The sequence below is a fragment of the Sceloporus occidentalis genome, unplaced genomic scaffold, assembly GCF_023333645.1.
Source record: "Sceloporus occidentalis isolate IW3139 unplaced genomic scaffold, rSceOcc1.0.p SCAF_1, whole genome shotgun sequence".
Taxonomy (NCBI): domain Eukaryota; kingdom Metazoa; phylum Chordata; class Lepidosauria; order Squamata; family Phrynosomatidae; genus Sceloporus; species Sceloporus occidentalis.
This window is the reverse complement of record NW_028316981.1, coordinates 320,515,480-320,537,454: the sequence shown is the minus strand read 5'-3', so window position 1 is coordinate 320,537,454 and position 21,975 is coordinate 320,515,480. Positions and strand designations below refer to the sequence as shown.

Genomic DNA, 21,975 nt, shown 5'->3' with positions numbered 1-21,975 from the left:
CTTCCTAGACTCTGGGACTCCCTGATCTCCCAGGGAATGGATCAGAACGGCTCCCTCCTTGATGGCCTTCCGCCAGCAGGTGAAGACTGACCTGTTCACACAGGCTTTTAGGGAATTCCTATAAGGACAGGCTGGGATGTTTGATGTTGGACCAGTTTAACAATTCTTTTCAATGTACTTTTTATTTTATTGTATTATTATTATTATTATTATTGTTATTGTTATTTTAAATACTCTGAAGCCGCTCTGAGTCCCAGTCCTGGGAAAAGAGCGGGATACAAATAAATAAATAAATAATAAGTGGAAGCGCAGAAGGACGCTGTGCTCCCCTGTGACCCACTCCCAACCGTGGACACGGAAAGTGGACCTTGGTTGACCGAGGGGGTGCCTGGTCACTTCTCCCTGGGAGGGACACACAGCCTCTGACCCTTGTGTCCTGGGCCTGACCTTCTGGGCTTTCAGTGGACCCTTTGGAGGCCTCTGGTCAGAGTTGCATTTCATCTTCAATCCAATGGTTTGGTTCCACCTGTTTTTATTTGAGGAATGGACAGGATACAAATCTAAATTTAAATAAAAAATAAACCACTTTCTTTCTGCATTCAGAAACTGGGGGGGGGGGGGGGGACAGGGTCTGCCCCAAAATGTGGGTTGGGGCCTTGCTTTGCGCCAGATCCTTGGAGGGGTCCTCCCCAATCCTTCCCTTGGACCAAGGACCGCTTGACCTCTCAGGCTTCCCATGCCCCCCTCCAGAAGCCCCTCAGCCTGGGGGCAGCACTCTGGCCCCTTTGACCCCAGGGCCAAACTCCTGGGAAGGGGTCAGAGGAAGACGGACTCTTTCGCTCACTTACACACACACAGTTATACCACTTCAATACCACTTTAGCCACCTGGGATTTGGAGACTGGGGAGGCACTAAAGCCCTGGGACACCCCCTTCCCCATAATTATTTGTCCTCTGACCCTATAGATCCCAGGATTCCCTGCGGCCATTAAAGCGGGGTCAAAGTGCTATAACTCCATAGTGTGGACATTGCTGGAATCAGTGTATTTCAGCAGTGGTTTGGAAACGGGATGTAGAGCAACAATTGACACAGAAAAAGGTCTGGGGGGGCAGCCAGGGGGTGACCTTGGTGGTGAATGGACAACCAAGACCACATCTCCCTTGAACCGGGGGGGGGGACAGTAACTGGATCCGTCAGCCCCACACTGATCTCCTCAGCTGGACATTGACTCTGTCAACCTGGCACCTCAGGAGCCCTGTCCAGCCACACAGGGCTTGACCATCCTGCTCCACACCACCCCTTTGCTCCTGCAAGTGACCACCTGGGTGAAGACTGCCCCTGTGGTTGGTGAACGTCCAGCAGGAGTCCCTGGGTGAAGCGGTCCTGAGTGCAGGAGCCAAAGCCCAGACCCTTGGCTGACCATTGCGTCAACAGGTGACCACTCACCACCATCACCATTTGCCCCCTCTGGCCCTTTCCTAGGGAGGGACCAGCCCTCTTTTTTCTGGGGTGGGGGTGGCTGCCCTTCCTGAAGGCTCTCCTAAAGGGTCCTGGGCTAGACCTCTAGAAACTGCAGTGGGGCCCCTTGCTTCCCCCCCCCCCAACAGCTTCCAAACCCCTTCACACATTCAGACATTGGAGGAGGATGCGTCCTTCGAAACATTGGCACTGGGAGTCAAGCTCTGGCAGGACTCCCTCCATGGAGCAGCACTTGGCTCTTCCTGTAAGCCCCCCCCCCCCAAAAAAAAGGGGATGCAGGCCATGAAGCCCAATGAGTGGGGCAAGGGAGGGTAGGTTGGCCTTTGGAGCCCCCTTTGAGAGAAAGAGGGCCGAGAGAGAGGGGGCTGGACAAAATGGTACCCCACCTTTGACCCCCAGAGCCGCTTGGTTTCCTCCCAGTAGCCCCACCAAGAGGCCTTCTATAGCTGGGAAGGCTGTGGGTCTGGCGTGCTGGTCCCCTGCCCCACAACAGGAGATAGGCTAAAAGTCAAGGAGTGAGCACTGAGGGGCCGTGTAAATGGGGTGGGGGGATCCCTTTTCTTCCAGGAAAAGGGCCCCACATGCAGCGCTGTGAGCAAGGCCAGAGTCCAGAGGCTTCGCCAATGGGGTCATTACCCCCCAGTGTTAAAGCAAGCGCATTCCCACCCCACTGGGACCCACTGATCAGTGCACCTGATCCCATTCACAGTTTGGAAGTGCTTCCACCACTGACCCCCGGTCATGCACAGACGGGGTCTCCCCGACCCTGACCCCTTTTTTCAGGTGTCGCTCCAGCTGTGCGCAGGACCAGTTCAATATCTGCGTATCTGAGGGATGGGACGCAGGAAGAGGGAAGAGGAGGAAGAGGAAGGTGCCCAGAGTGCAAAGCAAGGGTCCTCCTCTGCCGAAGGTGCCTCCTCCTGGATCGTGGTCATTTGAAAGTCTGAGTGGGGTGGGGTCCCCCTCTTCCATTGCACGCAACTCAAAGCCTCCCAGATGATTGGCAACTGAGGATGCTGGGAAGGCCATGTGGGATCTGGCACAGAGCCCCATGGCTAGTGCGTCTGTGGCGGTGGGGCTTCGCAGTCCTGGCCCCGAATCTGTCTGGAGCCTCCTGGTAGTCTCTTGCCTCCACCCCAATCAGCTGGCACAGACACTGGCGACAGAGATGCCAGCGCTGGGGTCCACCAGTCCCAGCTCCTCTTGCTCATTGACGCAGAGCTGGTAGCCGCAGCCCTTGCGGCGTGGCAAGGAGCCGGTCAGTCCGGCCACAGCGTTGGACTTGGCCTGAGGGGGCAGCAAGAAGCCCACGCTGCTAGCGATCAGCATGTGCCAGATGCTGTGAATGTAGAAGTAGTTCTCCTCTGTCTCAACAAAGGCATAGAGCAGGATGGCGGAGGCAGCAATCAGGGCGCCGGGGAGCAGGTAGAAAAGCCAGCGCTGCCAGGTCGGCGGGTAGCAGTGGCGCCGGCGGATGCTGCGCGCCGTCTGAGGGGAAGCAAACGGGATGCCCGGTGAGTTGTTAAAATCCATAGAGGCAAGGGTCCTTTTTGGGATGGGGGTGTGAATGTGGAGCTCATTTCCCCCTCCCTCCAACCCACCTGCAGCCTTATGGGGAGTACGTCCAGTTCCAGTGTCCCTGGGGGTGCAGAGGGATGGAGAATAAGGACCCCTTTTTTAGGAGGAGAGGGAGCAGGGACCTTTGTACCCTTACCCAGGCGATGGCCATGATCCCTAGCGCAAAAAGGCTGGGTCCCAGAAGGTTCCAGAGTCCATGGCGGTCCAGCTGCAGAGCCATGGAGAGCAGCATGGCGCCCAACAGGTACAACACCTGCCCCCAGGTGAGAAAAAAGAACAAGACAGAGAGTCATCACCTGCACAGATCCAGTATCTTCGTTTGCTTTTTAAAAACGGGTTACGGGCCCAGGAGAGGATCTCTACCAGCAAGACGACACACCTGAAGGTAGGCAGGCAGTCCAGGCAGCTCCGATTTAATAGAATCATAGAATCAAAGAGTTGGAAGAGACTGCAAAGGCCATCCAGTTCAACCCCATTCTGCCATGCAGCAACTCTCAATCAAAGCATCCCCGACAGAAGGCCATCCAGCAGAAACTTTTCTTCAGCCCGACGTGTGCCATGGCAACGTGTGTACCCACCTGTGTTGCCCCTTGACTTTTACCTGCTTGACCACCGGCTGGAGCCGGGCCATGGCGATGACGGTCACCCAGACAGACATGAGGGACCCCAAGAAGTCGCAGAACTGCAGGACGTCGTAGTCCATGATGCAAAAGACCACGATGCCCGGTTGGTCACAGGCGTGGTAGAACTGAGGGGAAGGAAGGGGGTCAGCCGGGGAAGGGTCTTCGCTCCCCTCTTGACCACCCCTCACCAGGTGACCTTTGTTGGCAGTGACCCCAGACCCAGTGGGGTGGATCGGGGTGGACACATGCCACCCCCCCAACGCACCGTGGAGAAGAACATGGTGAAAATATATACGGCTGCCTCCAGGAGGTAGCTGCTCCGGACGGCGATGACCACGGGCGGCACAAACATGAGGTTGCTGAGGCAGAGTAGGAGGGTGGACAAGAGCTGGAAGCCGTAGGAGAAAGCATCCGCGTTGTCTGTACAACCCCATCCGCTCCAGCCTGGGGGGCAAAGGTCAAGGGATCATCAGGGGTCAGGAAGGGGACCCAGAGCATGGGAGCCCCTCTGGAGCAGCCATCAGCCCCTCTCACCCGGGGTATCCCTATAAGCAAGTATTCCTCAATGATTCCCTATAGGCCATTATTCCCCAATGATTCCCTATGATTCACCTCCAAGCTCAGGGCCAGGTGCCTCTCTTCCGACGGGGTCCAAGGGCGCAGTGGCCCTTTGGCCGACCCAGTGGCCTTCTCCAGCCGGCCTGCTTGACCAACTCACCAGCTTTACACTCACAGGCCGCATAGAGGTAGTTGTTGGTGCGCATGAGCTTGCACTGACCATAGGGACCGCAGTCATTGATGCATGGGGAGAGGTATGTCCGCAGGTACACCTCGGCCGTCATGTTCCCACATGACTCCAACCTGTGAACCGTTGGGAGTGAAAAGCGGGTGGTGGTCACCCCACCGGGTCCAGAGGGGAATCTCATCTATGGCCCACTCCCTCCCAGAGATGTCAGCCATGATGGGGTAGGGGTCTCCCCACACACAGACCTGCCATTGGTGCCCTTTCCAGCGCTCTTACCCCCGATCCGTAGTACAGAACGAGCGCAGGCTCAGGTACCAGCTGCCCGTCTGTGGGTAGGGGATCCTCAGGCGGGCCAGGGGGGCCGTGGCATTGATGGACAGCAGGAACCCGGCCACAAGCTCTGCCAAGGAATAGCGAAAGCGGGTGAGAGACACAGGGGTCCCCATGCCCACCCTCCCGCTTCAGCGGCCACAGAAAAGATAAAGCCCCCTTGCCAGGGCCCATGGCAGCCATGGCTGCTCTACAGGTGAGTGGGGAGTGTCCCAGGCCTTACCTGTCTGGCAGGTGATGGAAGAGGCATTCTCTTCAGAGGCCAGAGGGACCTCATGGTTCAAGCAGGCAAAAACAGTGGCGTTTTCCCCCCTCAGAGACGACTGTAGGAAGGAAGGAGCCCCCCCCCCCACACACACACATTACATTCTGGTTTTGCCCAGGGGTCAGTTGGAGGTCCAGGGGGAGGAGTAGGGAGCTCACTTGGGACAGAAAGGAGGGTTAGGTGGTCTCTGGAATAAATGGGGAATCATACTGCTGATGCCCTCTTCCCTTGGGGTCACCTGCGTTCCCAGCCCACCCGTCTTCCCCCCCCAGACCAGACCAGACCACACCTCACCTCACCTCACCTGACCAGACAAGACCAGACCAGGCCTGACTCGACCAGACCTGACCGGACCTGACCACACCTGACCAATCCAACCCCACAGGTCCCCCTCCTACTCCTGTTGAGCTGGTCAGCAGACGCACCGTGTTCAGCCGCAGCTCCAGGTTTAGGATGCCCCCGCTGTCCAGCACTGGCAAGAGGTGGATGGCAAAGATGGCCGGTCGGTTGGGGGGCACAGAGACATTGGGGCCGAAGAAGATGTAGAAGTGGACAGAGAAGGTGTCCAGCTCGTTCCGGAGCGTGGGTCGGATTGGCCAGCAGCGCTCGCTGGACGCCGGGGGCGAGGAGGGCGGCAATGGGTGCTGGGTGCCATTCAGAGGGGAGGGAGGCAAGGTATCTGCAGAGGCCAGACCCCCAACAGAGCCAAAGGAGTGGGGCATGTTCAGGTTGGAGCCAGTCAGCTGAAATTGCGGGCGGCTCAGACCCACCTGGGAACAGTCTGTGGAAGAGACAGAGGGAAGAGAGTGGACACCGCATGGGCATGGGCAGACTCTCACCTTATGCCGGCAGTCACCCCACACATAGAGATGGTCAAGAGGTGATATGATATTGAGGGGATGTCATATTGAGGAGGGAGCAAGCTTGATTTCTGCTGCTCCAGAGAACAGGACACCAAACGATGTAGCAATGGATGCAAAATGCAGGAAATGATATTCCACTGAAAGACTGGGAGGAACTTCTACTGCAGACCCTACTCACCTTTCAATTGTACCCCAATCTGGAAGCTGAGGTTCCCCGTGGCGGGGGTCCCAGGGGCCCTCTCCACCAGAAGGTAGTACCAGTTCTGCCAGAAGGGCAGCTCCAGGTGCAGGCGGCAGGGCGACCGCTCATGGCGGCAGTCCATGGCGGTGGAGTTGTGCAGTGGAGGGGCCTTGCCACGGAGCTTGAGCCACAGTGGACAGCCCTCCCAGCCTTGACCGGACCCCTGGCAGCCCCTCAACTGGACAAGCACCCGGGAAGTGTAGCTGGGGACAAAGAACCTGATGGCAATGACCATAGAGAGAGAGAGAGAAAGAGAGGGTTATGCACCAGAAAAATCTTCCGATCAAATCCCATCCCACCTCCTCCGGCGCAGTTCTATGGTCAGTGTCTGTCAGCCGTTGACCACAGAGTTGCCCTGGAGGACCTAGAGATTCCTAGAGAGGACACTCTACTAGGCCTTTGTAGCTCCTCCAGCACAGTTCTATGGTCAGTGTCTGTCGGGCGTTGGCCACAGAGTTGCCCTGGAGGACCTAGAGATTCCTAGAGAGGACACTCTACTAGGCCTTTGTAGCTCCTCCAGTGCAGTTCTAAGGTCAGTGTCTGTCGGACGTTGACCACAGAGTTGCCCTAGAGATTCCTAGAGCGACCACTCCACTAGGCATTTGTAGCTCCTCCAGCGCAACTCTGCGCCCAAAGCCTAGTTTTCCTCGATCTCCTGCTCTCTCCTGATTTCCTTCTGGCCCTTAGGTGCCCAATCTCTCTCTTTCATTCCCCTGTTTGTCCCTGACCTTGACCCTAACCCTAACCCATTCCTGGGGGAAGGTCAGCGGTCGCCTGTGGGTCAACTCACTTGTAGAGGAGGGATCGGCTGTGGGGGGTGAGCAGGTGCTCTGTCACGTAACCCGGGTAGAGGACGCGGATGCCCAGGAGGCGTTGGACAATGAGCTGGGGCTGGAAGAGATATTGGCAATCCTCTGCAAGGCCCTGGCCAGGAAGGGATAGAACCATAGAGTCATAGAATCACAGAACCATAGAGTTGGAAGAGACCCCAAGGGCCATCCAGTCCAACGCCATTGTTCCTTGAAGGAACTCTCAATCAAAGTATCCCCATTTTGAGAGATGGTCATCCAGCCTCTGGACCCACTGTTCCCCCCCAACGCCCTCCCACTGCCCATTGGACTGGTCAAGAGATTGCAACTGGGAAGAGGCTCCTGTCGGGGAGTGCTTTCCCTCAGAGTCCCACCTTGACAGAGATCTTGCCCTGCTCCTTGGGAAGGTGGGCGGCCAGGAACCAGTCGCCCGGCAGCGGGCTGGTGATGTTGAAGACCCCGGTGGTCCGGTTGGGCAGCGTCCAGGTGAGGGTCAGGGCGAAGGAGCCGGGCACGGCCGTCTCCCGGGGGAAGTGGGCACGGAGGGGGTTGATGACCGGTGGGGCCCCTGGACGGAAGTACCTGCCAAGGAAAAAGGGAACAGGTCATAGAATCATACAATGATAGAACCATAGAGTTGGAAGAGAACCCAAGGGCCACCCAGTCCAGCCTCATGTTGCAGCCAGGTTGGTCGCTGGAACATCCAGGGCAGACCACATAACACTGCTATTAAAATCTCTTCACTGGCTGCCCAGTAGCTTCCGGGCTCAATACAAAGTGTTGGTTATTACCTATAAAGCCCTATATGACTTGGGTCCGAGCTACTTGAAGGAGTGCCTCCTCCCACACAATCCGCCCCACACTCTCAGAACAACAGGGAAACATTTGTTAGCGTCCCGAGAGTGAGACTGACAACAACTCACAAAAGATCATTTGCGACAACAGCACCGACTCTCTGGAACAATCTCCCTGATGAAATCCGGTCTGCCCTACTTTGGATGCCTTTAAGAAGGCTTTGAAGACATATCTATTTAGGCTAGGATACCCATCTGATTCCTTGTAGGTATCATTGCTGATAGAAGTTTACCATACGGACTGATAGATTTTAAGGTTGTATTTTAATGTGTTATTGATATATGAAGATTTTATATTCTGTAAATTGAATGTAAATGTGCTTTGATGTAAACCACTTTGATCACCGGAAAAGCGGTATATACATAAATAAAGTTTTATTATTATTATATTATTATTATTCTGCCATGCAGGAACACTCCACCAAAGCATCCCCATTGACAGATGGCCATCCAGCCTCTGCTTAAAGACCTCCAAGGAAGGAGACTCCATCACTTTCCAAGGGAGTGTCTTCCACTGTCGAACAGCCCTTGCTCTCAAGAGATTCCTCCTGATGTCGAGGTGGAATCTCTTTTCCTGCAGCTTGCATCCATTGCTCCATTGTCTCCCATTCTCTGGAGCAGCAGAAAAAAAGCTTGCTCCCTCCTCCATGTGGCATCCCTTCAAATATTTAAACAGGGCTTTCATATCACCTCTTAACCTTCTCTTCTCGAGGATAAACATCCCCAGTTCCCTGAGTCCTTCCTCATAGGGCTTCATGGTTTCCAGATCTTTCACCATTTTGGTCTCCCTCCTTTGGACACATGGCTCCAGTTTCTCAATGTCCTTTTTGAATTGTGGCACCCAGAACTGAACACAGTATTCCAGGTGGGGCCTGACCAGAGCAGAATACAATGGCACTATTACTTCTCTTGATCTAGACACTATACTTTTATTGATGCAGCCTAGAATCGCATTGGCCTTTTTAGCTGCCGCATCACACTGTTGACTCATGTTCAACTTGTGGTCTACTTGGACTCCCAGATCCCTTTCACACATATAAATCTTGTTCAGCCAGGTGTCCCCCATAATCCTGTATCTGTGCATTTTATTTTTCTGCCCTAAGTGCAGTACCTTCCATTTCTCCCAGTTGAATTTCATTTTGTTAGCTTTGGCCCAGCTTTCTAGTCTATTCAGGTCATTTTGAATCTTGATCCTGTCCTCTGGGGTATTAGCTATTCCTCCTAATTTGGGGTCATCTGCAAATTTGATAAGTATGCTCCCAATTCTGTCATCCAGGTCATTGATAAAGATGTTGAATAGCCCTGGGCCCAGGACAGAGCCCCACTGGACACCCCTCTGGTCACTTCCCTCCAGGGTAAAAAGGAGCCATGACTGACCATCCTTTGGGTTCGGCTGGTCAACCAATTACAAATCCATGTAACAGTTGCTTTGTCTATCCCACATTTTACAAGCTTGTTTGCAAGAATGTCATGGGAAACCTTGTCAAAGGCCTTACTGAAATCAAGATATACTATATCCACAGCATTCCCTTCATTTTATCAAAGGAAGAGATAAGGTTTGTCTGGCATGACTTGTTTCTCTGAAACCCATGTTGACTTTTTGTGATTATGGCATTGCCTTCTAGATGTTCACAGACTCTCTGTTTAATGATCTGCTCCAGAATCTTTCCTAGAACTGATGTCAGACTAACTGGAGGATAATTGTTGGGATCCTCTTTTTTCCCCTTTTTGAAGATGGGGACAACGTTTGCCCTCCTCCAGTCGGCTGGGATTTCTCCTGTTCTCCAGGAGTCCTCAAAGACTATTATTGCCAATGGCTCCGATATTACTTTTGCCAGTTCTTTTAATACCCTTGGATGGAGTTCATCTGGTCCTGGAGACGTATATTCGTTCAGATTAACAAGGTGTTCCTCTACTATCTCTTTACTTATTCTGTGCTGAAATTCCCCTATTCTGTCCTCTGCTCCATTATCCTCAGGTTGAGCCCCTTTGCCTTTTCTGAGAAGACTGAGGCAAAGAAGGTGTTGAGTAATTCAGCCTTTTCTCTATCTCCTGTTAGCATTTTGCCATCTTCTCCACGCAGTGACCCTACCGTTTCCTTCTTCTTCCTCTTGCTGCGGACATATCCAAAAAAGCCCTTTTTATTGTTCTTAACCTCTCTAGCAAGCCTGAGTTCATTCTGCGCTTTAGCTTTTCTGACTTCACCCTACAAATGCCTGCTATTTCTTTGAATTCCTTTTTCGTGATTTCCCCCTTTTTCCATTTCTTATACATCTTCCGTTTCAAACTTAGCTCCGTTGAAAGTTCCTTAGTCATCCATCCTGGTTTCTTGAGACATCTCCTGTTTTTCTTTCTCACTGGAAAGGTTTGAAATTGTGCCTTCAGTATCTCCCTCAGGGATGCTTTGATTGTGAGTTCCTGCATGGGCCTCTCCCTCCTAAAGGAAAGAAAACACAACCACCTCCCCTCCTTTGTGTGAGTCTGAAGCCCTGCATGGCTGCCCCTGACCGTCCTCTGGCCTTGCTTTGTGCTTTTGGACCCCTCTGCACTGACCTCTCCAGAGGGAGAATGGGGGGCAGGGGCTTTGGGGTCTGGGTTTGCAAGATGGAGCCCTTTGCAGAGGAGCACCAGGCTTTGTGGGACTGGGAAGGAAGGGGGTCTTCATCCTCCGACCATTTTGAGGGTAAAAAATGGGGGTCTTCCCAGCCTGGCTGAGCCCAAACCCTCTTGCAACCTTCCTCCCTTGCTCTGACTCTCAGGACATGTTTTTCAGTACTTGGCCATTAATACTGATTATTATTATACACACACACACATATACTACAGGTATTATAAGCCTGATTTATTCCACTTATTTACACTGGACGACCCCCTGGAAATAGGATAATTATTTTGCTGTTATTACAGGTATATTTGTCAGATTATCATTATCATTATTGTTATTGTTATTATTATTTTATAAAACGATGTATATATGTGAACAATACACTAAGTATACTATACGCTTTCATATTTTTTTTAGCTTTGTTTTCCACTGAAGAAGACTTTTGTTGAAAGGCGTTTGGACGCTTTTATACTTTTTATGCTCTTTGGAAGTTCATATACTTCTTATTTTTCCCATGTACACTTTTGATTTTGTCTGCATCTCCAAATGCATTCGGACGTGAAAAAGGTCACTCGGAAACGGGGGAATTTCCGGCCGGTTGGAGATACGGTTAATCCGGCTCTTCCTCTCGGACATTACCAAGCGAACCATTGCCAAGTTGGCTAAACCCAAAGGCCCAGGAGGCAGAGAGGGTTCACCAGCCATGATAGGATTAACCAACCGCTCAGTATTTCCCCTAAAGGTTGGTTTCTGCCTATGAAAGTACAGGGCTAGTTGGTCGCAAGGGTCTGTCGGATTGGCCTGAGTGTCAATTGAGTTGACCGGGTATCAGTTCAATTGTCCATACCAGATGGCCGCTGTCTTCCTCTGATTCCTTTACACTCAGTGATATTATTATTATTATTATTATTATTATTATTATTATTATTATTATTATTCCTGCCACTAATATTAACATCGTTTTCTGTGGGTCTTTCAGCCTCCGTGGGGCCATGTCCTAGAAGAGTTTATTCCTGACGTTTCGCCAGCAGCATCTGTGCCTTTGGCATCTTCAGGGAATATTAATAAAGCCTGCTTTCCCCCAAAACAACTTGGATACGAGCCACTTACAAATTAACAAGAACAACGGTATGGTTAAAAGTGTACAAAAGTGAACATTAAAAATAGAATTGAATGAGGACAATGTTAAACATCATTTCTTACAAGGATAAAATGCAATCAAAGCAGAGACGGTTAAAAGGTGATATGATAATAATCCTGTTTAAGTATTTGAAGAGATCTCAGACACTGAGGAGAGAGGAAGCTTGTTTTCTGCTGCTGCAGAGACAAGGAGACAATGGAGCCATGGCTGCAAGCTCCAGGAAAAGAGATTCCAGCCCAACATTAGGAGGAGCTTCCTAATGGTAAAAGTGGAACATGCTGCCTTGGATTTTGGTGGAGTCTCCTTCCTTGGAGGCTGTCTTTAAGCAAAGGCTGGAAGGCCATCTGTCCAAATGGGCTGCTCTGATGGAGAGTTCCTGCATGGCAGAAGAAGAAGGGAGTCGGACTGGATCAAGGCCCTTCTTGTGGTCCCTTCCAACCCTGTGGTTCTGTGATTCAAAAAGGTAAAAGTGCTTAAAAACAGTACATACTAAAACAGGTGGGCATAGTGAGTTTCAGGACCGGATCGTAAGGGATCCCTGACCGATGGAAACAGATCAGCTGAATGGCTCTCTGCAGCTGCAGTCGTTTTGGCCAAAAAGGCCTTTTTTCCGCTACCTTTAGATCTCCGCCATAAACATGCCTTTATGTAGGTTTTAGCCTGTTTTCTGCCGCTGTCGCTCTGGTCTCCGTCTCATTGGTTTCATTACTGCCAGCTCCTTAGAAAACCAAGGGGCTGGTTTAGCCCCACTGAGTCTGCCTCCCTGGCCCTTTGCCCCATTGCAAAGGTCACAGGCCCATAGAGTTGGGAGAGACCCCAAAAAAGGTCCCTGATCCAGTCCAACCCCATTCCTGCCATGCAGGAACTCTCCATCAAAGCAGCCCCATTTGGACAGATGTCCATCCAGACCCTGTTCAAAGACTCCAAGGAAGGAGGGAATATATTCCACTGTCGAACAGCCCTAACTATGAAGACGTTCCTCCTAATGTTGAGGTGGAACATTTCTCACTGGCATTTGCATCCATTGCTCCATTGGTTCCTATTCTCTGGAGAAGCAGGAAAAAAGCTCTCCCCATCTCCATATATTAGTCTCCGGAGCAGCAGAAAACAAGCTTGCTCCCTCTTCAATATGAAACCCCTTCAAATGCTTAAACAGGGCTATTATCATATCATCTCTTAATCTTCTTTTCTCCAGGCTAAACATGCCCAGCAGTTCCCTCAGTCGTTCCTCATAGGGCTTCATGTTTTCCAGACCTTTCACCATTTTAGTTGCCCTCCTTTGGAAACATGGCTCCAGTTTCTCATTGTTCTTTTTAAACTGTGGTGCCCAGAACTGGACACAATATTATTCCAGGTGGGGCCTGACCAGAGCAGAATAGAGTGGGACCATTACTTCTCTTGATCTAGACACTATACTTCTATTGATGCAGCCTAAAATCGCATTGGCCTTGTTAGCTGCCACATCGCACTGTTGACTCATGTTTGACTTGTGGTCTACTGAAGACAGACCCATGGGATAGATAGGCCTTGGTGATGTCACTGCGCATGAAGCACGGTAATGTTATGACGCATAATGGATGAATCATCTCCTTCAATTGCTCAGGAGATGGTAGTCCAACACCCCCCAACAGCTTGGGGGACCTTCTGAGCTCCTTCTTTGGAGGCTGTCTTTAAGCAGCTGCTGGATGGCCATCTGGCAATGGGGATGCTTTGACGGAGAGTTCCTGCATGGCAGAAGAAGGGGGTTGGACTGGATCAGGGCCCTTCTTGGGGGTCTCTTCCCACTCTATAGTCCTATGCCCCCCCATGTCGACTCACACGGTGATGCTTCGGTCAGGGCAGCGGTCTCCAAAGGTGCCCCCTTGTTCCTTGAAGGTGATGAGGTTCCAGACGGCCACCACGGTGTCCTCCGGGATCCGGAAGTGGAAGAGCTCACTGCTGGTGAAGGAACGGAAGGGGCTCAGCTTTCTGGGGGTCCGGGTGAAGTAGTCTGTCACAAAGAGACCCTCTGGCAAAGAGAGAGAGAGAGAGAGAGAGAGAGAAATATCTATCAATGGGGATGCGCTGGCTGAGAGTTCCTGCATGGCAGAATGGGGCTGGACTGGGTGGCCCTTCTTGGGGTCTCTTCCAACTCTAGGATCCTATGTATTCCTGCCTGGCAGAAGAAGGTTGGACTGGATGGTTTCTGCCCTCTCCTCCTCAGTGCTCCTTTTGGACCCCCCTCCCAGTTTCATGGAATCCTAGAGTTGGGATTCCTGGTCCTGTCCAGTCCTCTTCTGCCATGCAGGAACTCTCCATCAAAGCCCCCCTTTTTTTTGACAGATGGCCATCCAGCCTTTGCTTAAGACTCCCAGCCCCCGCCCAGAGACCCTGGGGCTGGCAGCAGCGAAGCCAAGAGAGAGAGAGGGAGGGAGGGAGACTGCGCTGGAGCTGAAGGCGGCGCCAGATGGCCACTCGGGGGGGGGGGCTGGAGGGGGGTCTCCTGCCATCTGCCACCATCAGGCCCAGATGGGAGGGGTCCCTGGGAGGGAGGGGAGGGGCTTCTTTAGGGAGAAGGGTCTGGGCTGGGGGTCTGGGGAGGGTGGGGGGCTTCTCCCTGGGTAAGACCCACTCAAGGGGATGCGGAGGGGGGCAGGCAAGGGCTTGGGAAGGAAGGGGCTGATCCCTCTCTTCTCCTGACAAAGGCTTCCTTCCTGGGGGGAACATACAAGCACATAGATATATACAGAGAATAGAATCAGAGACCCCTAGAATAGGAACCCCCCCAAAAGGGCCACCCAGCCCAAACCCCCCTTCTGCCATGCAGGAACTCTCCAGGAGGGAAGGAAGGATAGATGGAAGGGAGGGAGGGAGGATGGAAAGAAGGAAGGAAGGCAGGCAGGAAGGAAGGAAGGATGGATGGATGGATGGAAGGGAAGAAGGAAGGAAAGATGGAAAGATGGAAGGGGAGAGGGAGAGAGGGAGGGAGGAAAAAGAATGAAGGAAGGGATGGACGGAGGGAAAAGAAGGGAAGGGAGGGAGGAAGGGAGGGAGGGAGGCGAGAGGCCCCTGGGCCGCTTCTGGCCGCGCTCTCCTTCAGCACCTTCCAGGCGGACAGCTCCGGAGTGGCGGCCCGATTCCGAGTCCCTCCGCGAAAGGAGGGAGGAGACCCGGCTGCCAGGGCCCCCGGGAGGGAGCCCCTCCTCATTCCTGCCATGGACTCACCGGCGGCTGCGATGGAGGGGCTGCCCCCGAAGAAGAAGAAGAGGCCGACCCAGGCCCCGCCTGGGACCCCCAGCGGCAGCAGCAGCAGCAGCAACAGCAGAGGCGGCGGCGGCAGCGCCCGGAGCCCCATCCTGGCGACCCCCGGAGGCCCCGGACCCCGGCCCAGCTCCGGAGGGAGGGAGGGAGGGAGGAGGGGCCCTGACGTCACTGCTGGGTCCGCCCGCCCCCAGACCCCCCTCCGCCGCCATTGGCTGCCCTGGGTGCCACTCAGCGCTAGCCCCTCCCACCAGGAGGGGAGGGGGTCCTCCGGACTCTCAGCCCCCTAAGAAGGCATGGCAGAAGACGGCCCTCTGCGATGCCAGGAGTTCCTGCAGGGCAGGAGGAGGGGTCCGGCAGTGGACAGAGCGGAGCCAAGGGCCAGAGGGGGTCTGGCCGAGGGTCCCGAGGGCAGGGGCCCTACCAAGGACGACCACCCCCTCCAGGCACCCAGGGGCCAAGCCCCACAACGGCTGGGGGACCCCAAGAATGGATGGAAGGGGCCTCTGGGCACCAATGGTCAAGCGTCTCTCCAGCAGGAGACCCTGGCCCAGGCTTTGTGTCTCCATCTGCCATGGATGCTTGGGTTGGATCTTCCTGCATGGCAGAAGATGACCCTTGGCAGACTCTTCCGTACATAGGATCGTATGTATTCCTGCATGGCAGAAGGGGGTCCTTGGAGGCTTTTATCTTATGGTTGCCATATGTACCATACATACAATGAAAGCTCTGACCTCTGCCAACATACACTTGTCTGATATGTTTACATTCCAAACGAACCCACAGATTCCTCTCTCAAGCCCACTCTCCTCGACTCACAGCTGCTCTGGGTTTCAGAGTCTTATACACATTACTAACACCTGGCGTTCCTCACCCTTTACAGCCATATCCTTATTTTATCACATCTTAAATGGACATTTTAGAATCGTAGAATCATAGAGGTGGAAGGGACCCCAAGAAGGACCCTGATCCAGTCCAACCCCCTTCTTCTTCTGCCATGCAGGAGCTCTACATCAAGGCCTCCATCCCCATTTTGACAGATGGACACCCGGCCTTTGCTTACAGACAGCCTCCAAGGAAGGAGACCCCACCGAATTCTCCAGAAGAGTGTCTTCCATTGTCAAACAGCCCTTTCTCTCAGGAAGCTCCTCCTAATGTTCAGCTGGAATCTCTTTTCCTGGAGCTTGCAACCATTGTTCCGAGTGATGTTCTCTGGAGCAGCAGAAAACAAGCTTGCTCCCTCCTCAATATGGCATCGCTTCAAATATTTAAACAGGACTATCATCATATCCCCTTAATCTTCTTTCTCCAGACTAAACATCTCCAGCAGTTCCCTATGTCTCGCCTCATAGGGCTTCAAGGTTTCCAGACCCTTCACCATTTTAGTCGCCCTCTTGGACACATGGCTGTCGGTCTTGGATGAAGCCGATTTTCTAGCTCCATTTCAAACTGGTTTCAGGACAGGATTTGGGGTGGAGACTTATCGCCTTAACTGATGACCTTCATCTAAGCATCGACAGAGGAAGCGTGACCCTGTTGATGCTATTAGACCTCTCAGTAGCATTCGATATGATAGATCATGTCATCCTCTTGGAGCGCCTGAGAGAGCTAGGAATTGGAGGCACTGCTTTGCAGTGGTTCCGCTCCTTCCTCTCAGGCAGACTCCGGAGGGTGAGGCTCGGGGACAGTCCCTCTTCAAAAACAGGGCTTAATTGCAGCGTCCCTCAGGGCGCCATCCTGTCCCCGATGTTATTGAACATCTATATGAAGCCGCTGGGAGAAATCATCCATAGACATGGAGCGGGGTCTTATCAATATGCTGATGACACCCAAATATACTTCTCCATGTCTCGGTCATCAGCAACAACAACCGATGGCATTTCTCCCCTTAACCAGTGTCTTCAGGCAGTAATGGGCTGGATGAGGGAAAACAAACTCAGGATGAATCCAAATAAAATGGAGGTGCTTCTGGTAGGGGCCCCCAAACCAGGTACTGGGCCGCAACCTCCAGTCCTAGAGGGGCTCCCACTCCCCTCAAAGGACTGTGTTCACAGTCTGGGGGTGCTTCTTGACTTGTTGCTTCAGATGAGAAATCAGGTGATTGCAATGGTCAAGAGCGCCTGTTATCAGCTCTGGCTGATGCTCCAGCTGCGCCCTTTCTTGGAGCCAGGTGACCTCGAAACTGTAGCACATGCGCTGGTAACCTCAAGACTTGGTTTTTGCTATGCGCTCTACATGGGGCTACCCTTGTGCCTAGTCTGGAAACTTCAACTGGTGCAGAATATGGCAGCCAGATTGATTACAGGAACAACTAGGAGTGATCCTATTACACTATATTGAAATCACTCCATTGGCTGCCTATTCGTTTCTGGGCAAAGTACAAGGTGTTGGTCATGACCTTTAAAGCCCTCCATGGCTTGGGCCCAACCTACTGAAGGGATCGCCTCCTTCCATACAATCCGCCCCACACCCTCAGATGCTCCGGGAGGAATTTGTTGCAGTCCACAAAGACCAGATTGACGGCAACCTCCCAGAGGACTTTTCCCGCGATCGCTCCCACTTTATGGAATAGCCTTCTGGATGAGATCTATCAAATTGCCAACATAGATAGCTTTAAGAAAGCTGTCAAGACGGATGTCTTCCGGCAGGCCTTCCTGGAATAGACCCCGGCCACGTAGAGATCCCCCCCGACAGACATATATAAGCAAAGACTCTGCCCACCATTATTTTATTATTGTTGTATTGTTTTTAGATTTTATCGTCTGTAATTTTAATGGATGGAATTGTTTAATCCTTTTTTAAGGGGGGAGGAATTATATATATTGTATTTTTTTTAAAGGTTGTACACCGCTTTGATTGTGGAAACAAAAAGCGGGATATACATTAAAGTTTTATTTATTATTATTTTCCACATCCTTTTTGAATTGTTTTGCCCAGAACTGGACACAATATTATTCCAGGTGGGGCCTGACCAGAGCAGAACAGAGTGGCCCTATTACCTCCCTTGATCTAGACACTATGCAGTTGTCCCTCCACTTTCATTAGGGTTAGGGGAAGAAGACCCCCGTGAATATGGAAAAACCGCAAATAACAAAAGCACTGTTTTTACCTGAGAGGACAGCTCTCTAGGAATCTCTAGGTCCTCCAGTGCAACTCTGTGGTCAATGTCCAACAGACACTGACCATAGAATGGCACTGGAGTAGCTACAAAGGCCTAGTAGAGTGTCCTCTCTAGGAATCTCTAGGTCCTCCAGTGCAACTCTGTGGTCAATGTCCAACAGACACTGACCATAGAATGGCACTGGAGTAGCTACAATTATTATTATTATTATTATTATTATTATTATTATTATTATTATTAACCTTGATTTATGAAGCGCTGTAAATTTACACAGCGCTGTAGATGCCATCTTTTTAGTTAGAGGGTTCCCTGCCCTGGGGCTTCCAATCTAAAAAGACATGACACAGAAGGAGAAGAAGGGAGGGGTGGAGGGAAAGGGTCAGAGGTCCAGCAGTTCCTCTCTGCCTCCGAGGCCTGGACCAAGGCAGAGGGACTGGAGGGATAGGGCTTGGCTTCATCATGGATGGTTAATCTTCCAGGGAAAATACATACTCTCAAGTAGGATAATACATATACAGTACATAGCAATACAGGAAATGGTTTGATAAACAGGCACCAAAAGAACATCAAATAGTAAGCGACAATTATGCAATGCCTGGGCTGGCTTCTCTGAACATGATGGTTTTCAACTCCGTTTTGAAGCTGGTTAAAGAAGTGATGGCTCTTCCTTGTGGGGGAAGAAGGTTCCAGGAGTGAGGGGCAGTGAGTGAAAAGGGGCGAATCCGGGATGGGGCAGAGGAAATCCTGGGCTGAGACAGGAACCCTTGACTACCAGAACGGAGGGAACAACGGAGTGGGAAGGAGAGGAGAAAGGAGGTCTGATAAGTAAGGAGGGCCAGTCCATGGAGGGCTTTAAACGTCGACAGCAAGAGCTTATACTGAATGCGGAAAGGGAGAGGGAGCCAGTGAAGGGATGCCAAGACAGGAGAGAGATGGTCACAGCGGTGGGTGGAAGTGATAATGCGTGCAGCTGAATGCTGGACGGAGATTAAAGGACGGAGGTGAGAAAGAGGAAGCCCAGCCAGGAGGACGTTACAGGAATCCAGTCGTGAGATCACTAGGGCATGGACCAGGATCTTGGCAGAAGAGGCAGAGAGATAAGTTCGGATTTTGGCAATCTACAAGCCTTGGCTGTGGTCTGGATCTGAGGGATACATGACAGAGAAGATAAAACCAAGACTGCGGGCTTGCTGGACTGGTTGAATAGAAATGTTGTCCACAGAGACAGAAAAGGAGTGTTGAAGGGTGGGCTTAGGAGGAAAGACAAGAAGCTCCGTCTTGGACATGTTGAGCTTCAGACGCCGATAGCGCATCCACTGAGAGACAGCTGTGAGACAAGACGAAACTTGCTGTTCAAGCCTTGGAGAAAGGTCAGGGGCGGAAAGATACAGCTGGGTGTCATCGGCATACAGATGGTAGGAAAAGCCAAGAGCTTTTCCTACCATCTGTAGGAATGGTCTTTCAGTGCAACTTTTAGTTAAAGTTGACCACAGAGTTGCACTGGAGGACCTCCTAGACAGTCCTAGAGAGAACATAAGAATGAAATCCATGAATAATCAAATCCGCAAATATCAAAGCCGCAAATATGGAGGGATGGCTGTACTTCTATTTGTGCAGCCTAAAATTGCATTGGCCTTTTTAGCTGCTGCATCGCACTGTTGACTCATGTTCAACTTGTGGTCTACTTGGACTCCTAGATCCCTTTCCCACATAGAAGTCTCTCGTTCAGCCAGGTGTCCCCCATCATCCTATATCTAGCATTTCATTTTTTCGACCGTAACATTTCTCCCTGATGAAGTTCATGTTATGCCAGGACTTGCTCTGGGCGTCCAGGTGTCCAAGGAGCAGGGGGGCCTTGATACAACCCCCCCCCAAGAAGCTGCTTGCCTGCCTCCCCCAGATGCCTTTCCTTCCATCTATGCAAATGCATGTTGCATCCCCATGTTCCAGTGCAATGAATGCATCCCTGCAGTGGCTTGGAGCATGGCAAGAGGAGTCCTCAGCTGCCCTTGAAAAGGCTCAGCCTCCTCCATTGCTTCTGCCTAAAGGAAGGAGGCACTCTGAAACTCCCTCCCAAGGCACTGGCATCGGAACAGAGCATGTCTGTGTTCGCAGTTGCACATGCATGGCAGGGCTCTGTCTTGGCAAGTGGGTTGCCAACTGCTCCTGTTATTCCAGAGGCCCCGCTCTCCGCCTCCCCCAGCCCTGAAAGGGAAGCCCTGCTCTTCTGAATCAGAGGTGGAAAGCCCCAACAGAACGAACGGCGCATGTTATCCCAGAGTGGTGGGAGCCCTGTTTTCCGAACTGGCCAGAGCGCCAGAGCGCAACAGACATGGCATTGGGAAGAAGGACGAGTCCCAAGGCCCTTCCCTGGCCTTCTTCTCCAAGGCAGGCCACACGGGGAGCCCTTCCAGGACAAGAGGCCAACGGAACACAACGTGTGACACCTGTGTGTGTGTGTTATACACCTATGTTGGGGTGGGTGGGTGTATACACACACACATCTATCCATCTAGCTATCTATCTACACACATCTATGATTTTAGAATCATAGAATCATAGAATCGTAGAGTTGGAAGAGACTGCAATTGCCATCCAGTCCAACCCCCTTCTGCCATGCAGGAAATCCCAATCAAATTCTATATTCAGCACAGATTATAGAAACATAGATGTATGTGTGTGTGTGTTATACATCTGTGTGTGTGTGTGTGTGTGTGTATGCATATACATCTACCTATCTGTCTGTCTATATACACATCTATGTATCTATAATCAGCACAGAATAAATGGAATACAACATAACACATAACGTGTGTGTGTGTGTGTGTATAAAGAGAGAGAGAGAGAGAGAGAGAGAGATGGGAAACGGAGCCTGGTGCGTCCGTGTGTGTTTCTGCCACAAGCCCCTGGGAAAGGCCATTCTGGGCTGCATCCATAGAAGCATAGTCTCTAGAACAGGCGTAGGCAACCTTTTTGAGCCGGGGGCCAGGTTGCTGTCCCTCAGACAACTGGGGGGCTGAAGCCGGGGGGGGGTGGAGCTTCCACCCCCGGGGGCGGGGTCGCGTGCTGGGGGCGGAACTTCCACCCCAGGGGCCAGGCCACCTCCTCTTTGCCGGCCCCTGACAGAGCCCCAGGCCCTGTCAGAGGCCGGGAAAGAGCCAGCGGGGACCGCCAGAGCTGGAGGCCTCCCCGTCTTTGCTGGTCCCTGACGCCAGGGGCCCACTGCCGCCGTCGGAGCCCTCCTGGAGGGCCCCAGCGAAGGCAACGGGCCTCCCAGAGGCCTGCTGCCGCTGCCGGAGACCTCCTGGAGGACCCCAGAGGCCCGCTGCCGCCGCCGGAGCCCTCCTGCAGGGCCCCAGCGAAGGCAACGGGCCTCCCAGAGGCCCGCTGCCACCGCCGGAGACCTCCTGGAGGACCCCAGGGCCCCAGCAACGGCAACTGGCCTCCCAGGGACCCGCTGCCGCCGCCGGAGCCCTCCTGGAGGGCCCCAGCGACGGCAACGAGCCTCCCAGGGGCCCGCTGCCATCACAGGAGCCCTCCTGGAGGGCCCCAGGGATGGCAACGGGCCTCCCAGAGCTCCGGTGCGGCTCCTGGAGCCCCGTTTCAGGGCTCCGGAGGCCGCAGCGGGCCTCCCAGAGGCCCAGGGCGGCTCCTGGAGCCCCGTTTCAGGGCTCCGGCTGCCGCAGCGGGCCTCCCAGAGGCCCAGGGCGGCTCCTGGAGCCCCATTTCAGGGCTCCGGCTGCCGCAGCGGGCCTCCCAGAAGCCTGGTGCGGCTGCTGGAGCCCCATTTCAGGGCTCCGGAGGCCACAGCAGGCCTCTTAATGGGCACCGCCATTTTGAAGGACAAAATGGTGGCTGAAGCTGCCAAAATCGGCGGCGATTTCGGCGGCAGGAGGGACCGGGGGCCGGCGGAAAGGCGCCCGCGGGCCGGATCCGGCCCGCAGGCCGGAGGTTGCCGACCCCTGCTCTAGAATTAAATCAAAAAGGATGTTGAGAATCTCTTTTCCTTTGCCTTGCATCCATTGCTCCATTGTGTCCTATTCTCTGGAGCAGCAGATAACAAGCTCACTCCTTCTTCAA

The 21,975-nt window shown here is 52.8% G+C and overlaps 1 protein-coding gene across 2 annotated transcripts; it reads right to left on the bottom strand.

Annotated features, from left to right (window-relative positions):
- Positions 1–250: 250 nt before the first annotated feature.
- TMEM8B (transmembrane protein 8B) lies at positions 251–14,899 on the bottom strand. 2 transcript variants are annotated; one of them, XM_089498851.1, is made up of 13 exons: positions 14,739–14,899; positions 13,353–13,542; positions 7,309–7,516; positions 6,916–7,049; positions 6,063–6,343; positions 5,447–5,802; positions 4,980–5,079; positions 4,703–4,826; positions 4,400–4,542; positions 3,947–4,125; positions 3,660–3,806; positions 3,195–3,311; positions 251–2,968 (listed from the first exon to the last, which is right to left on the bottom strand). In XM_089498851.1, the coding sequence occupies exons 1-13, from the start codon at positions 14,866–14,868 to the stop codon at positions 2,621–2,623; spliced, it is 2,457 nt and encodes an 818-aa protein (XP_089354977.1). In that variant the 5' UTR covers positions 14,869–14,899; the 3' UTR covers positions 251–2,620. The 2 variants fall into 2 exon arrangements, 1 of the variants encoding a protein (XP_089354977.1); XR_016278005.1 differs by lacking the exon at positions 251–2,968 and having other exon boundaries at positions 3,228–3,311; positions 3,438–3,806.
- Positions 14,900–21,975: the final 7,076 nt, after the last annotated feature.